This window comes from Mus musculus, chromosome 1, assembly GCF_000001635.26.
Source record: "Mus musculus strain C57BL/6J chromosome 1, GRCm38.p6 C57BL/6J".
In the NCBI taxonomy this organism is placed as follows: Eukaryota; Metazoa; Chordata; class Mammalia; order Rodentia; family Muridae; genus Mus; species Mus musculus.
This window is the reverse complement of record NC_000067.6, coordinates 127837722-127855674: the sequence shown is the minus strand read 5'-3', so window position 1 is coordinate 127855674 and position 17953 is coordinate 127837722. Positions and strand designations below refer to the sequence as shown.

The 17953-nt window shown below is 42.7% G+C and overlaps 1 protein-coding gene across 1 annotated transcript in view; it reads left to right on the top strand.

Moving 5' to 3' along the window:
* The first annotated feature begins 648 nt into the window (after positions 1–648).
* Positions 649–17953, top strand: part of Map3k19 (mitogen-activated protein kinase kinase kinase 19) — a 41547-nt gene continuing 24242 nt past the window's right edge. The window contains exons 1-6 of the mRNA NM_011737.2: positions 649–938; positions 5167–5362; positions 8251–8439; positions 14491–14645; positions 15291–15406; positions 17124–17236. Of these exons, the coding sequence (NP_035867.2) occupies positions 5189–5362; positions 8251–8439; positions 14491–14645; positions 15291–15406; positions 17124–17236 (747 nt within the window). The 5' untranslated portion in view covers positions 649–938; positions 5167–5188. The remainder of the gene's footprint in view (positions 939–5166; positions 5363–8250; positions 8440–14490; positions 14646–15290; positions 15407–17123; positions 17237–17953) is intronic.

Genomic DNA, 17953 nt, shown 5'->3' with positions numbered 1-17953 from the left:
GGAGATTTATTCAATGTAACCACATTGGGAAAAGTAACAGAGATCTAATGACCCCCACCCTAATCCACCATTGAGGTCCTGATGCGAAGTTTAGGTTTTAATAAAGGGCAAGAGGTATATATAACTAAACAGTCCCGGCCAAGATGTGAACCTGCCCAGTACTGAGCCATTGATGTCTGGGCCCCCATCTCTTCTGCAAAGTGGTCAGACAAGTTGTCTGAAATCCCTTCCTGAGAGACAAGTTCCTCCTCTGGCTGGCCCTAGGCTCCAGCCTTTCCCTTGTCCAGCAGGGGACTTCCAATTTCTTGGGGTCCAGTGCTTCAATAGTCTGAGAGTCAAAGGAAGGGGTCCCAGTGTCTCTTTAAAATGTCTTCACTCCTGCCTGTATGGTTTATACTATCCCTCTGACCTAACTTGGACTCCATTCAGCACATAGCAGGGACTACAGAGGCACGGCTCTTCTGAAGATCATCTCATTAAGTTAGTGATAAAGGCAATGGGCCATCCATGGATGTGCGTAGGGGCCCAGTGTTTTTAACCACCCCAACAGCAGCTTAGAAGCATGCACGATGCTTGTTTTCCTTCTTCCTTAAGACTGTCCTGCTTGTAATTCTCCAAGCTAAACACACTGCGTCTGGTTGCCCGGGTGACAGCCTGCGTCAACTAAGCAAGTCTCCTTGCACTGAGCCAAAGGGTTTGTGCACCCTGAACCAGTTTTCAATACTTATTTTTAAAATAAAGTGTTTGAACTGTGCAACACTGGAACGAAACCAAACAAAAGGTTCTGAATCTATGCTGCTTTTACATGGAAACGGAGTTGAAGAGAGCGGTGATAGCTGGTCCGGAAATCAGAGCCATGAAGTAGGATGATTTGGGCTGCTCCTCGGCCGGGTGCTCCTTCAACTGGGTCCCAGCTCCCTCAGCAAAACTGACTCTAGGTAAGCTCTTTTCACCCTGTTTTAGATAATACCGCATGTTGCAACTTTTTGTTTTCCTTGGGAAGAATGTCCCCGGGGATGAGGGTGGGGTAAACTGAAAGAAAGAAGAAACTGTGTCCTAAGCTTAAGTAATTCTGTCCATAGAGTTGTAATAAGCTAGTTTTGATTTTTCAAACAATCCCTTCCAAAACTTAACAGCAATGCCTCCAGACCATAGGGAAAACTAGTACTGACAAGAAAGGTATATTAATAAGAAATAATCTCTTCCACTGAGCTCTGTGCAGAGAAGATAATCTTGTACTTTAATCACCTAAGGATTTGTAAATTCTGTGTGACTGCTCAATATTGTATACCTGTATTTTGGGGCACGTTTCATTAACTTGCTATCAAGTTTCAGTTGCTTGAAGTCTTTTCTGTATAATATTCCAAACCAAATGTAGACTGTAACAGTTTTATTGATAAGATGCCCAGGCTCTCATAAGCAACCTAACAGAAATCACTGGGCCACAAAACAACGTCAACAAAGGCATGAAATCAAAAGGGGATCAGGGGCTGGAGAGATGGCTCAGTGGTTAAGAGCACTGACTACTCTTCCGAAGGTCCTAAGTTCAATTCCTAGCAACCACATGATGGCTCAAAACCATCTGTACAGCCACAGTGTACTCATATACATAAAATAAATAAATACATCTTAAAAAACAAAACAAAACAGAAAGAGACTAGTAGGAACCAGCAGGGACCAGCTGGGAAGAGGAAGGGATCAGCGGGCATGGGAGGGAGGCAAGAAGTGACAATGACATCATGAAGCCCTGTGTTGTGTCTGATTAGTTACACAAGTTTTGACTTTACAAGTAGATAATATAATTAAGAGCAAAGATGACTGCTACACAAGATAAACCTGCTTTAGCCATTTAGAACAAAACACTATTGTTTAAAAATGACTGCTCAAACAAACAAACAAACAAACAAACCTTCTCAATGGAAAGTTGAGAGAAGTTTTCTCCATGCAAAACTTAAATCTGAAATGTTCAGGCTGGAAGCCAGAGGAGGAAATGGCACTCAGCCCTAAGAGGCAGTGCAAATCAGTCCATGTTACTCAGGTGACTGATGTGTGGACTCTACAGGGTGTCCTTGATTCTCCATTGTCTTTCTCTAGACATCCTCAAGTGTGACATAGATCACCAAATAATGATCACATTGCCAATCTTCTGGTGTCTGGATAATTTTGAGATTGCTATTAGGATAAATTCACATTTTTTAAAATTTATTTTTATATTAGCGAATAGATACTTCCTGTGAAATGCTCTCTTAAAGATTATACAAGATCAAGCCGGGCGGTGGTGGCGCATGCCTTTAATCCCAGCTCTCAGAAGGCAGAGGCAGGCAGATTTCTGAGTTCAAGGCCAGCCTGGTCTACAAAGTGAGTTCCTGGATCCAGGGCTACACAGAGAAACCCTGTCTTGAAAAACCAAAAAAAAAAAAAGTTATACAAGATGCTGTATCAGCACCCAAGATCCTGAAGCAGGAGGAGGGAGAGTTTGAAGCCCACCTGGGACCTAGGCCAGCCTGAACTGCAAAGCCAAACTCTATCTGAGAAACAAACACACAGACAAAAAGGTTACATGAACAAGTTAAAGCACAGACTCTAAACATTTATTGCTAGGTGACAACCTTGGAGAAAAAAAAAAATCACTGGATATTTGAGATTTTATCTCTCCTTTATGAATAATCTAACGATAGAAGTACATATTTTTTGCCTGATTGTTATTTGAATACATGGTTTTTAGCTTTATTGAAGGACAAGCTGTAATTATCCTCTGATGTTTAAGAAAACATTTCTTGGCCTTGAAGTGATATTGCATTTTGAGAAACAACCTACAAAAATAAATCTTAGTTTTGAAACAATTCGCTAGGAAGCACATGTGTGCTGGTTTGAAATTTTTCTGTGACTCAATTTTGAACATATTGTCTGCTCTTGCCACCTTTAGTGACGTCTCAAGTGTGACACTTATTAAATGCTTATGATTAGTGTGAGGAGATGGATAAGGGACCATCGTCAGCCAACGCCTTTGCAGTCGTGGCTGGCACTGTTGATGGCGCTGCTGCTTGCTGAGGTCACTCTGGATAACGTCTGGCACATTTTAGTGAAACTGAATATTTCTGACACATTAGTGCAGGTGGACGTTTGGGATATGCATAACAAGGCTCTGGTAGGGATATTATCACAGTCTTGTTTGTGGAACATTGGCGGCAACTTGGATCACTGAGAAAAGAAATAATGTCATACAATAGATGTGTAACAAATAACTGGAGGTTACCCATAAGTACATGGATGTGACCAAATGCAAAGTGTTAAAAAATAAGTAGCAATTTATACATTACAATGAGATTTCTGTAAATTTATTTATTTATTTATTTATTTATTTTGAGATAGGGTTTCTCTGTGTAGCCTTGGCTGTCCTAGAGCCAGGCTAGCCTCAAACTCCTCTTGCCTCTGCCTACCAAGTGCTGGAATTAAAGGCATGTGTCTTTTATTTTTATTTTTAAAGATTAATTTATAGGCGCAGGAGAGATGGCTCAGTGGTAAGACCACTGGCTGCTTTCTAAAACACTGGTGTTCAGTTTCCAGCACCCACATGGCAGCACATAACTGTCTGTAACTCTAGGTCCAGAAGATCTGACACCCTTCACAGAGACATACATGCAGGCAAACACCAACACACATGAAATAAAAATTTTAAAAGATTTATGTATTTTATATACATATATGTCTGCACACCAGAAGAAGGCATTTGGATTCTTGGTGCTACAGTTATAGACAGTTGTGAGCCTCCATGTGGGTGCTGAATATTTAACTCAAGACCTCTAATACAACACCCAGTGTGTTTTAACCACTGAGCCATCTCTCCAGCCTCAATATTTTCATTTTTTATTGGTGTCTGTGTGTATTGTGTGTATTTGGGTTGGGTTAAAGTAACTTGTATTCAACAGGTGTAATTGTCATCTCAGAAGCTTACTCCTGAATTAACTCACCCTTTCTAGCTTTCTTGACTCTGGCTGGCTGGTTCAACTCCGCTGTTCTGGCTCAAACTCCTTTCCCAGCTGACTGATTCAAACTGGCTCCTCTCAGCTTCTGACTGAATTGCTCTCTTGATCTATAACTCTGGCTATCTGTTCTAATCTTTTGATTCCTTCTTAATCTTTGGCTCATTCTATCTTTACCTGCAACCCGCCTCTGCACTGCTCTCCTAAGTCCCCTCTCTTTCCTGTGCTATTCTTGTGCAAGTTGGGTGTATCTTATCTCTCATTCAGTCTGTCAAATCTTTCTCTGATTTGTCACTTTGTCTGCCTTCCAATTAGACATCTCCTTCAAACATGGCTGCTTCCTTCTACATACTAACCTTACCTTCATTGTTAGGTGTATACTAAGGGTGTGTTTATATTACAACCAGATCATACTGCAACCCAGAGAGTGTCTGCATTCCAGCCAGATCACACAGACCTAGAAGGTGTTCAGATGTGTCCCCTTGCCAGAGCAGCCATGTTGCTAGAGATTAAAATTCCTCTATAGTCTGTTGTGTATATCTGTATGTCTGTGTCTTTGTATCTGTATGTAGATATGTTCTACAGCACACATGTGGAAGCCAGAGGACAACTTCTAGGAGTCCATTCTCTCTTTCTATCATCTGGGTCCTGAGGATCAAACTCAAACTTTTTTTATGAGTGCTAGAGAATTAAGCTCAAGTTCTTATGCTTGCAGAGCAAGTGATCTTACCAACGGAGTCATCTGTCCAGACTCTGTTTACATATTTTTACATCTCTGTGTGTATGAGGTAGATATAGATGGTGAGTGGGTATGTATGCATGTGTCTGTATATATGGAGGCCTGAAGTTCATGGTGGGCACTTATTCATTCTCCACTTTATTGATTGAGGCAGGGTTCTTTCTCTAAGTTGAGACACTCTCACTAGCCAGCATGTCCTGGGGATCCTCCACCAGCCTCCTGAGTGGGATTACAGGCAGCCACCAAGCTTGCTTAGCCTTTCTGTGGGTTCTGAGGATTTGAACACACTGAGCAGCAAGTGCTTTGTACATTAAGCCACTCCCTCGTTACATCCTGCTTTTCCCATATAAAAGAAGGAAGCAAATAGCAATAGAGGCAGAACATTGGAACCACCTACTGTTTTGCTGACTTTTATGTCATTAAATCATTTTTTCTCTCTTTAAGGAAATTATATGGAACCAGCAAGATGAACAAAAACAGACTGATTCATGATTTCCTTGGCGTGGTTTCAAGGGGTGACGTGGAATGCATTTGTGGCCTTATTCCTGAAGTCCACTCAGTCCTTGGAAATCTTGACTTTCAGCACCCACAGACGGGGAACACGCCTCTCATTACTGCTGCGGAAGAAAATCTAGCAGAGGTACAGTGGGGAGGGAGAAATTAGAGTCTGGCAGGAAGCCTTTGGTTTCCTGAAACTTGAGGGCTTCCTGTTCCTCCACCAATGAACTCACGTTCCTAGTCCTTACAAAGTCCCAGCTCAGGGGTCAGGATCATTCTGACAGCACTGTCTAGTGTGCTGCTTTCTGATAGATCTGGAGGATTTGCAGATGTTGTTGTTGTTGTTGTTGTTGTTATTTTAAGCTTCCAATCGCTTTTTAAAAAAAGAATATAGACAAAACCAAACCAAACCAAAACATCTCACAAACAACTCTCACACAGTCACACCCAAAAGGCCATTAGCAATACCCAGGCTGGCCTTGAACTGGGTATGTACCCAAGGAAGACCTTGAAGTTCTGGTCCTCCTTTCTTTACCTCCCCAGCACTTGGATTACAAGTATGGGTCACCATGCCCCATCAATACAGTACTAGGGACAAACTCTAGGGCATCATGCATGCTAGGAGAGGACCTAACCTTCTGAGCTGCAACATCAGCCCTTGTAACAACTGCCTCCTAAAGTCCTCAGTGGCCTTCATTCACGCCACTCCAGTCTCCCATGCTCCCTTCTGCCATTACATTCACCACACTGTTTCTTTCTCACCTGTCTCTCTAATCCCACCAAACTTTGAGGAGTTTGAAGTCTGGGTAGTTACCTGGTTCCTTGTTCAGGGCTTAGGACAAAGATAAGTCATGACACACACACTGGGCACCTATTCCATACTTGTTGAAAAAATAATAATTACCTCAGGATTTGAATGTAGCTTGTGCACTCTCTGGAAATAAAGACATATCTGCAACATCCAGGACTCTATAAGCCAGACCAGAGCTGGAGTAGATTTCTATTGCACAGCAAGGACAAGACCCTGGACCCAATAATTGCTGCTGAACAGATAGCTAATGGAAATGTATACATATGAAATATCATTACAGGGGTGGGTTAGGGTAAGTAGGTAGATGTTAGGTAGATAGATGGTAGATTGGCTGATAGAGTAGATGATAACAGCCAGATAGGTAGATATATAGAGATGACAGTTATGCAGACAAAAATAGATGATTGATGATAGATTGATAAATGATAAATAGACAATACTTAATGAGTTTCATTTTCTAAATTATAAACTACTTTAAGACTTCAGTGTTGGATTTTTGGGAGCTGCGGTTGTGGCTCAACTGATAATGTTTGCTTAGCATGCATGAAGGCTCAGAGTTGAGCCCCAGAACCACATAAACCAGGAGTCATGGCCCAACCTTTTATTCCAGAACTTAGGAAGTAGAGGCAAGCGAATCAGAAATTCAGGGTCCTCAAGGACAGCCTGGACTACATAGATCCTCTTTCAAAAAAAAAAAAAAAGAAGACTTCAATGCTTATATGGATTTAGAAGAAATATATATATAGATCCCTAGTCTAAAAATACAGTTCTCAGAAATCACCCATATCAGAGAGTTGGTTTTGTTGTTCTTGGTGTTGGGTTTGTTGTCGTTGTTGTTGTTTTGGTGGGTGTTGAGTGTGTAGGTTATCACTGTGTATCCCTGGCTGGTCTACAACTCAGTGTAGACCAGGCTGGCTTCAAACAGAGATCTGCCTGCCTTTGCCTCCCAAGTGTTGGGAATAAAGGTGTGCACCACCACACCAACCGTTATAGAGATTCAGTCTCAACATTTAAGGAGGTAAATCATAGTTACCTGCACTCCAATAGTTTGTTGTGGTGGTTCTGGGGACCACCTTACAGATGCTAGGCATGAGTACCAACCACTGAGCTATACCCGCAGCCTACAATCTTCCATTTTTATTCCATCTTACCTGGCTTTTTTTTTTTTAAGATTTTTTTTTTATATGAGTACATTGCAGTTGTCTTCACACTAGTAGAGTGCATTGGATACCATTACAGATGGTTGTGAGCCATCATGTGGTTGCTGGAAATTGAACTCAGGACCTCTGGAAGAGCAGTCAGTACTCTTAACTGCTGAGCCATCTCTCCAGCCCTTATCTGCCTTTCGTTTATCATGAATGAGAGTCATATCTAGTCTTCTATCCAACCCTGACTGTACAGCTGCCACTCAAAACTATGAAGAATTCTAGAGATGGAGCTAGAGAGATGGCTCAGCATTTAAAAGGATTTGCTAGGCAATCCTGGAGACCTAAGTTGTCATCCCAGCATCCATAGCGAGCAGCTCACAAATAATGAAGGAATCTGATGCCCTCTTGGCCCTCATGGCCACCCACCCACCCACCCACTCGTACACATACATTAATTAAATAAAAAATAACTTTGTAAGTCAGGAATGGTAACATACTTCTTAGATCCTAGCAATCAAGAAGCAGAGGCACGCAGATCTCTTTGAACTTGAGACCAGCTTGATCTACATAGCAAGTTCCAGACCAATCAGGGTGACATAGTGAGACACTAGCTAAAAGAAACAAATCAAAAACAAACACTGGGCGGTATTGGTGAATGTCTCTTATCCAGCACTCGGGAGGCAAAGGCAGGTGGGTCTCTGAGTTTGAGGCCAGCCTGGTCTACAGGTCAAATTTCAGGACAGCCAAGGGCTATACAGAGAAACCCTGTCTCAAAAAAAAAAAAAAAAAAAAAACCAAAAAACAAAAACAAGACAAACAAACAAAAACAAAAAAAAAACTTTAAAAAATTGAGAAAAGGATAGAAATATGCTTGCTGGTAGTGGTGGTGCATGCCAGTAGGATTTGCTGAAGGAGGCAGAGGCAGGAGGATCACGAGTTCGAGGCCAACCTGGGCTACAGAGTGAGTTCCAGGACAGAAAGAAATATGTTCAACGTATATAATTATGAACCTTTTAAAATTAAAAGTAAAAACACCTCTGTTTGAATCTTAAGAACTTCATTGTTTTGCAGGTTGTTGAGATTCTTCTGGAAGGGGGCGCAGATATCACCCTTTGCAATTACAGCAATCAAACTGCGCTCCATGTGGCTAATGGTGACATCCAGAGACAACTCTTGGCTGGCAAGGGAATCCAGGCTCCCCAAATGCAGCTCCTACGAAGCTCGTGGCTAGGTGATCTGAAGCAGCTTCGACACTTGCTGGTTGGTTACAGTGATGTTTACCATGGTGGGCAGGGGTAGGCAGAGGTGGGCAGGGGTGGGCAGTGGTGGGCAGAGGTGGGCAGGGGTGGGCAGGGGTGGGCAGGGGTGGGCAGAGGTGGGCAGGGGTGGGCAGGGGTGGGCAGAGGTGGGCAGTGGTGGGCAGGCAGCAGACAGACTATGCCATCTTATGCCCAGGACAGCAGGACTCCTTAAAATTTATTTTTATTTACATTTAAGCTTTTACATTTTGCATATGTATATTTGTGTGTTTGTAGGTGTGTGTGTGTGTGTGTGTGTGTGTGTGTGTGTGTGTGTGTACAGGTATACAAGTGTGCGAAGAGGCCTCAAGAGGGTGTTAGGTCTCTGGAGCTAGAGTTATGGGCAGTTGGGAAATGTTTACTATGGGGTTTGTTAGCTGAACTCTGGTTCTTATAATAAGAGTAGCAAGTACCCTAACTGCTGAGCCAGCTCTTCGGGCCCCCAACCTCCTCCCAAAGAAGAAAGAGTTATTTTCAAATGCAATTCTAGGACGTTTCGGGCAGGAGAGTGGTGAAAGATGCAAGACCAGACAGGACACAAGTAAAAAACAAGATTCTAGCCGGGCGTGCTGGAGCTCGCCTTTAATCCCAGCACTCAGGAGGCAGAGGCAGGTAGATTTCTGAGTTCAAGGACAGCCTGGTCCACAAAGTAAGTTCCAGGACAGCCAGGGCTACACAGAGAAACCCTGTCTCGAAAAACAAAAAACAAAACAAAACAAAACAAAACAAAAAAACGAAAAGAAAACAAGATTCTAAAAGAACAAAGCAGCAACCTATTTCCACCCCCTTCTAGTTAAGTCACGCTGTAGCCCCTGGGAAATGATGATCCCCAGGAAGACCCAGAGGACCGCTGTCAGCTTGCTCAGAGCAGTTCCCTGGATATCACTGCCATTTGCACAGTTGCTGTTTAGATCCCTTTGGGCCGGTGGCAATTATTATCTTTATCCTGAAAAGGGAATCAGAGAGCTTACACATTGCACAATATTTAGCTGTGCCCAAAGAACTTTAGAAGAATATATTTGGGGGCTGGTGAGATGGCTCAGTGGGTAAGGGCACCCGACTGCTCTTCCGAAGGTCTGAAGTTCAAATCCCAGCAACCACATGGTGGCTCACAACCACCCGTAATGAGATCTGGTGCCCTCTTCTGGTGTATCTGAAGACAACTACAGTGTACTTACATATAATAAATAAATAAATCTTTAAAAAAAAAAAAAAAAAGAAGAATATATTTGTGTGTGTGTGTGTGTGTGTGTGTGTGTGTGTGTGTGTGTGTGTGTATTCATGTGCACAAATCTGCATATGCATGTGAAGGCCAGAGATCCACACAGGTTATCATTCGTCTGGTACCATCCACCTTATTGTTTTATGAGACAGTCTCTCATCTGCCTGGATCTCACAGAGTAAGATAGGCTGGCTAACCAGGGCTCCTCTAGTCTTCCCTGACCCAGCACCGGGGGTGGGAGGGAATGTCACCAGACTGTTGTGTGATATTATTCCTGGGGGGTGTGAACAAATGTCTACTCGCCCCAGATAGGGAAGCAAAGACAGACTGAGGTATAGATACTACGAAAGCAACAAAGATAAGGGATGGGGAGGAGGGAGAAGGGAAGAACAAGGGAGAGGGGGATGGGCGCATTTGTCCCAGGGGAACAAGGACTGCCTCTAGATAAAGTGGAGTCAGATGTGGTCCATAGGAAAATGGAGGTTTATAAAGGTAAAAAGGATGCATCCTGTGTTTAATTTTAATTGGGCATGTTATTAGGGGAGCAGAAGGGGCCTTTTGATTGTTGGATGTCAATCCCTTAATAGCTGGACCCTGGTAGTCAGTTTTAGGAGAGGGAAGTGGCCAAATGAGAGAATAGACCTTGGTGGCTAACTTTAAGAATATAATCTACATCTGGGTCCTTTCGATAAAATCTTGCTAGTATATGCAATGGTGTCAGCGTTTGGATGCTGATTATGGGGTGGATCCCTGGATATGGCAGTCTCTACATGGTCCATCCTTTCAGATGTAGCTGTCTCTTGTGAGACTATGCCGGGGCCTAGCAAACACAGAAGTGGATGCTCACAGTCAGCTAATGGATGGATCACAGGGCTCCCAATGGAGGAGCTAGAGAAAGTACCCAAGGAGCTAAAGGGATCTTCAACCCTATAGGTGGAACAACATTATGAACTAACCAGTACCCCTGAGCTCTTGACTCTAGCTGCATATGTATCAAAAGATGGCCTAGTCGGCCATCACTGGAAAGAGAGGCCCATTGGACACGCAGACTTTGTGTGCCCCGGTACAGGGGAACGCCAGGGCCAAAGGGGGGGAGTGGGTGGGTAGGGGAGTGGGGGTGGGTGGGTAAGGGGGACTTTTGGTATAGCATTGGAAATGTAAATGAGCTAAATACCTAATAAAAAATGGAAAAAAAAAAAAAAGAATATAATCTAACAGTTTTTATTAGGCAGAGGGAATGGGAGAGAAGGGCAAGGCCTGCCAGAGCCATACTTACCCTGACCAAGCTGGCTAGAGTCCCTTCAGGTGACACCTCATGAAAGCTGGGAGCCTGGTGCTCATTGCACAACCTATAGACAGCTCAGCAGGTTGGAGAAGGTCCTTTGAAGTTAGTTTAACCTGTCTAAACCTTTCAAGGTAGCTTGGCTGCTGTCTGTTTCTTCCAGGCAGTTCAGCTTGACTCTACTACTTCAAGGCTGCAAATCTGAGATGGACTCTCAGTAACAGTAGAGGAATAAATCTGGTCGGTTTCAGGGAGTTCCTGAAGCTACTATGAGTTTTTCACTCACTGTCTCTTTTTGTTGTTGTTATTTTTTGTTTCATTTTGTTTTGGTTATTGTTTGTTTTTCAAGACATGATTTCTCTGTGTAGCCCTGGCTGTCCTGGAACTAGTTATGTAGACCAGACTGACCATGAACTCAAAAATCCACCCACCCTTTGCCTTCTGAATGCTTGGATTAAAGGCCAGCATTTTGTTGTTGTTGTTTTTCTGTTTTGTTGAGATAGAATCTCGCTATGTCACCCAGCTTTACTTCCTGTCTTAAAGAGCTTTCCTGAAAGATGGAATGTGTGTCCTCTCTTTAGAACACCCTGTTTATTTACCTCCCTTTAACAACCTATGCTTTAATGAGTGCTCCTCCTCCAAGATGGCCTGTTTTAATCTCAGAGGAAACTACCATCCAGCATGCGCTTGGGTTTTTATGTGGGCTCTGGGGATTCGATTTTGGTCCTCATATTTTCATGGCAAATACTTTACTGAGATTTCCCCTCCCCCGCCCCCTACTCCAAGCCTGAAAATTCATTTAAAAATTTATTTCTGTTTCTAATCATGTGTCTACGTGGGTATCTGTGTGTGCATTCTGGACACATGAGTCCAGGGCTCCTGGAGTTCAGCAGGGCACTGGACCTTTTGGACCTGGAGTTCTGGGTGAGAGTGAGCAACCTGGCCTTGGTGCCAGGAACAGAACTCAAGTCCTCTGCAGGAGCAGTACAGGCTCTCAACCACCAAGCCATCTCCGTAGGCCCAAGGATATATTTTTTAAAAATGTTGTATTTGGGGGTTACTGATCCTCTTCTTCACCACAAAGCACCTTGCAAACTGTAGGAATAACAGAGGGCTTCGGTTCTTCCTTACTCCTGGCATTGATCCACACTGCTGCTGTGAGACCGAGTGAGCTCGAAACTGAGAGAAAGTCCATACTGTTGCTAGGAAACTTTATTTTGTTGCATGCTTATTTGTCTGTTTTAATCCCTTATGGTAAAGCTACAAACAGATCAAGAAATGAAAGACATCCCAACCAGGTCAAGTTTAATGACAATTGTAACAAAACCAAAGGGCGTTTTCCAGTCTTTCGTTGTACATTTCTTGAGCTGGGGCTTTGAAATTTTTCCAAAAGCCAATCCATTTTGCTTAATGGTTTAATGGTCTCGTCACATGTAACTGTAACTCAATCTGTCTTTATAACATTATTATTATTATTACTTTTTTTTAACCCCTGAAGATTTAAGGAACTATTTATTGGCTGGAATGTAAACTAAAGCTTAATCAACAAACACTAAATTGATGTGCTACTGTGCTCCGACTCTCAGCTCAAAACTCTCATATTGACTCTAGATAATAATAAGCATTATCTAAGAGGTAGTTTCTTCTCAGAGTCTGAGGGGGAAAAAATTAACTAATTCCCAGAGCACGCTGCTGAGGTAATATCATTATCTCCATTTTGCCCTGGGAGAAGCTGAGGTAAAGCCTATATTGCCATGGCAGAAACTGAAACACAGATGGAAATTCACAGGTGACTCTGGTCTATAAAACAAGCACTGGAGATAGTTTTGGCCTTCAATTTTTGGCTTTTCCATTCTGGCAGTTTGAGTTATATTTCATTCATTCACTCTCTTTCCTTCTTCCTTTCTTTCTCTCTCTTTCTTCCTTTCTTTCTTTCTTTCTTTCTTTCTTTCTTTTTTCCTTCCTTCCTTCTTCCCTTCTTTCCTTTTTTCCCTCTTCTTCCTCTTCCTCTTCCTCTTCCTCCTCCTCATCCTCTTCTTCCTCCTCCTTTTTTCTTTTCCAAATGTTAGCCCTGGGTGCTTTCATCAATCGCCATCCATCTTACTGTATGTTGAGACAAGGTCTCTCGTTGAACCTGGAGCTTACCAGTTTGGTTAGAGAAGCTGGCCAGCAAGCTACAGGGATCCTTCTGGCCCTGCTTGCTCACTATGAGGATTAAAGGCATCCACTGCCACACTGGGCTGTTTCTGGTGGTGTTGGCTATCTGAACTTGGGTTCTCACACTTGTAAAGTAAGCAGTTTTTTACAAGTGAACCATTTTCCTGGCCCAAATTTTACTTTGACAAAAGCAACTAATCATATCCATATGTCACTTCTGCTTTGACTGTATAAATGCAGTTAGGTGACACGTCTTCCTATTGTGAATCATTCATTCAACAGTGTTCAGGGAGCACCTGTCCTATGTGAGTTATATGCTAAGTGACTTTCATATTGTGTAGCTAGTCATGCAAGCAACCCCATAGGGAAACACTGGTATGTCACCCATACAGTACAACTTAGAAGGTCAGTTCTTGACCTTAGAAGGTCGGAGTTGTAGGGCCAAGAAGTAGCTCAGTGATAAAAGCTCTTGTGGTACAAGCCTGACACCCCAAATTCTATGTCCAAGACCCAAAGTGGAAGGAGAAAACCAACAGAAGTTGTCCTCTGATGGTATGTGCACACCTGTATTCACACACACACACACACACACACACACACACACATGCTCAATCTCCAGCACCACATAAACCAGGTATGGTGGTGCACACCTGTCATCCCAGAGATGGAGGTAGGAGGATCAGAAGTTCAAGATCACCCTTAACTACAAAGAGAGTTCAAGATCAGTTTGACCTACGTGAGACCTTGTTAAAAACAAAATAAAACAAAACAAAACAAAACAAAGGACTTCCACTAGGATATACATGCATGACCTCTTAATGGTCTCAAGAACATCAACAAAACTTAGAAGAGAGGTAAACTCCAGGTGTCATCAGGCCCTACTCAAAGTCATTGTCCTGTTCCTCACTGTCATGGTGAAGCATGACCACACTGGGCAAATTTAAGCTCATCAGAGATCTCAGAACTGGGATAATTACTGGGATATTCACAGGCAGGTTAAAGGGTGTGAAGGCATCAGCTCCAGATCTGATGTGAAACTCAAAAACAAACCTAGAAGATGACGGAACAATCCGCTTCCATCCCATCTGTTTGTCTCCATGTTCTGACAACCTCAGCGGCATCATGGACCATGATGAAAACACACAGGAGGGGAAACCCTGGCATCCCAAGTAAAATACCAATAAAATGCCTCAATGTGGGGGAGGGAGAACACATTGAAGTGAAGGCATGCCTCCGTGCAATCCCCACTCCAGGGAAAAAAAGTTAAAATGAGAATTGGCCCAGAAATGAAACTGCAAAAAAGTAACCATACAGAAAAACATAGCAGAAACAAAAACCTTTTGTTGTTAAAGGCATGTGAAGAGTTCCTGGATATAAACTTCCCCAACTCGCATGGTCTGACCCCTCTGATGCTGGCTGTGAGAGATGTGGACCTATTTGAGAGTCTGGATCTATTAACAGCTTACAGACCTGATGAAGTTCTAGCCGAGCTCCTCCGGCACCATGCGTGAGTACGGGTGATCAGTCAGCATCCACTGGAAGGCGGCTACTCCGCTGCAATACGCTGAAATTTACATGCAAACCTAGATGACTGATTTTTAAATATTTTTATAAAAGGGAATTCATTGTAATTTTGAGGAATGGATCAATATTGAAATTGACCATTATTCTTAAGATATCTAGTTCTTCATTGGTTTAGATAATAGCCGTTTGGGTGCTGGGGATGTAGCTCTGTTGGAAGACTACTGAGTTAACTCTCCAGTACATCAGACATATGTGGCCTATGTATCTGTTACTTAAGTATGTGGGAGGTAAAGGCAGGATCGAAGTTCAAAGCCATGTTCAGCTGAGTTTCAGGCCAGCCTAGAATGGCCAGCCTAGTTCATACCTGGCATATTCAACATTAAGGATGGAACACATGGCTTTGTGCATATTAGGCAAGCACTCTACCAGTTGAGATATGTCACGAGGCCTCTTGCTTAAAGTTTTGAGAAATGGTCATTCTCTTGGGTGTGTTTTGAAATAATTATTATCTACCCAACTTAAGAAACTTTCTGTTTATTTGATGTCAGTGTTCTTATGTCTTAACAGATTTAGCCAATCTTAGCCAAATTGGATCAATAATCTTTGATGCTTCTTCTGTTCTTCCCAGAGATCCTAAGCTTTGTGATTTCAGTGGCAAGTCAGCAATACATTATGTGTCACAAATTGAGAGTTGGAGGAAGCAGCAGTTACTGGACATCCTGATGGATTCTATGCCCAGACCAGGTCAGTATTTCTCTCTGGATGCAGATTCCCCAGTTTGAAAGTTCTGTTTGAAGTCTTTCTTTCTGTTTTTACGTCTGTTTTATAGCTCTGTTCATCTGTCTGTTTGAGACTGAATCTCACCTCTGTATCCCTGGAATTCAGTGCATAGACTCAGCTGGCCTTTAACCCACAGGGATCCTCCTGCCTCTGCCTCCCAAGTACTGGGATCAAAAGTGTGTGCCATTATACTCCACTTCATCTAAATAAATCAAATCAGTGACTCTTTAATGAGCAGTGACTCTTTGAAGCACAGGGTTACATGCTTTAAAAAAATGCAAAGAATTCTCACTCCACATTCTTGTGTGTGTGTGTGTGTCTGTCTGTCTATGTCTGTATGTCTCTATGTGTAAGCCATAATTCAATCTCCAGTGGTTTTGAGGATGCTATACATCTTACTTTTTAAAAGTAATTAATTTATATGAATGAGTATGTGCCTACTTGTATGTAGTGCTCATGGGGGCCAAAAGAGAGCCCCCTCTGGAGTTACAAGTAATTGTGAGTTGCTGTGGATGCTAGAGAATAAGCCTGGATGTCTGTAATAGCAGCAAGCGTTCTTAACCAATAAGCCATCTCTCCAGCCCCAAACCTTGCTTCTTGAAACTAGGATCTCTCACTTTTTCCTAGAACTTGCTTAGCCAGCTGGGCTGACTGCCCCAGGGGTCCCCTTGTCTCCACCTTCCCAGCACTGGGGCTAAAAATTCACACCTGGTTTTTCTTATTCTATTTTGATATTTATTTACTTTAGTTTTAACTGTATGGGTGTTTGCCTGCATGTATGTCTGTTTACTACATGTGTGCCTAGCACCAGTAGAGTCAAAAAGAGGAGACCGGATCTGGAAGTGAAGTCATAGACAGTTGTTAGCTACCACATACCTGCTAGGAATCAAACCACCTAGTTCCCTGGCAGAGCAATCAATCAACCAACCAATCAATCAATCAATCAGTGTTCTTAACCACTGAGCTACTTCTCCAGACACCCCCACCACACACACACACACACTTCCTTTTTTAATTTCAGGTTTTGGGAATTGATCTCCGCTCCTTATGTTTGCAGGAAAGCACTTGGTCAACTGAGCCATCTGGAGGTCAAGCTATTTAAGGGACTGAGTGGTCTTCACAAATCCCCCCATCACTTTTCACTCTGATTCCTCTCTCTTGCTATAGTATTATGGGGAAATCATCTTCAACCCATGAGAGTCTTCCAGGGCAATTCAAGAGAGCAAAAAAGACAGTTACCAGGCAACACAACCTTTAGTTTTCTAGGCAAATCTGTTTGGAAGAGAATAGAGAGGCTTCCTCCCACCCATGCACCAACAGAAATCCATTCAAGGGTTCATCTTTAGTGAAAGGAGAAAGGTAAACATCTTTCCTCTTTCCCCTGTTGATGACTCAGAGGGTTGAAAAGCTCTTTTCTATGTTCCAGCACCTCAGAGGGTGTGCCTGTGAGAATGACGTCATTAAGGATGAGTTGCTATAATTATGTTGAACCAAAATCTAACTCTTGGTAACTTTTTTTTTTCTTGAATTCATGTGTGTGAAGTATGTATGCAGTGTGTGTGTGTCTGTGTGTGTGTGTATGTGTGTGGTGCATGTACATGCATATCAGAAGTTAACATTAGGTATCTTTTTCTATTAAATTCCACTGTATTTACTAAGGCAGGTTGATTCTTTTTGACAGAAAGACATGCCGAGTCACTGCTTGACATCTGTCATGAGGCAGGCTCTACTCCAATGGAGATGACAGTTTCCCAAACTGAAAACCTCACCTTGCAGAGCATCAGCAGCAGTGAGGTAGGAGGAAATGGGGGGGTGGAGAGGGAAGAGGACATGGGAGGAGGGGAAGGGGGGAGAGGTGGCTCAGCAGTGAAGAGTGTGCTCTGCATCTACAGAGGATACAGGATCAGTTCCCAGCATCGGCATGATAACTCACAACCACCCATAACTCCATACCCTTTTCTGATCGCCAAAGATACCAGGCATGCAGGCAGTACAGACATATTCATGCAAGCAAATCATTTGTGTAGATAAAATAAGATGATTAAATCTTTTTAAAAACAGTTTAAAAAAGCACAACGATAAAAATGAAATGTCTGGTCAACCTACTATTTTATTTGTACTGCCTCAATGTTTTGTAATAATCATATATGATTTCTATAAATATCAATATCGTGTACACATATTTTTGAGGCAGTCTTGTTATACTGTTAGAACTTACTATGTAGTGTAAGCTGGTCTTGAACTCCTACTTTAGCTTCCCAGGATCCCATAGTATGTAACACCCCATCCAGCTGACTAATGACAGTATTAGTATAATCATGTTTAAATTGTAAATTAGGGGCTGGAGAGATGGCTCAGTAGTTAAGAGCACTGACTGCTCTTCCAGAAGACTTGATTCCTGGCACTCGCATAGGAGCTCACAACCATCTGAAACTTCAGTATTAGGAGATCTGACATCCTCTTCTGGCCTCAGCTAGGACTGCATGCATGTGGTAGACGTACATGTAGGCA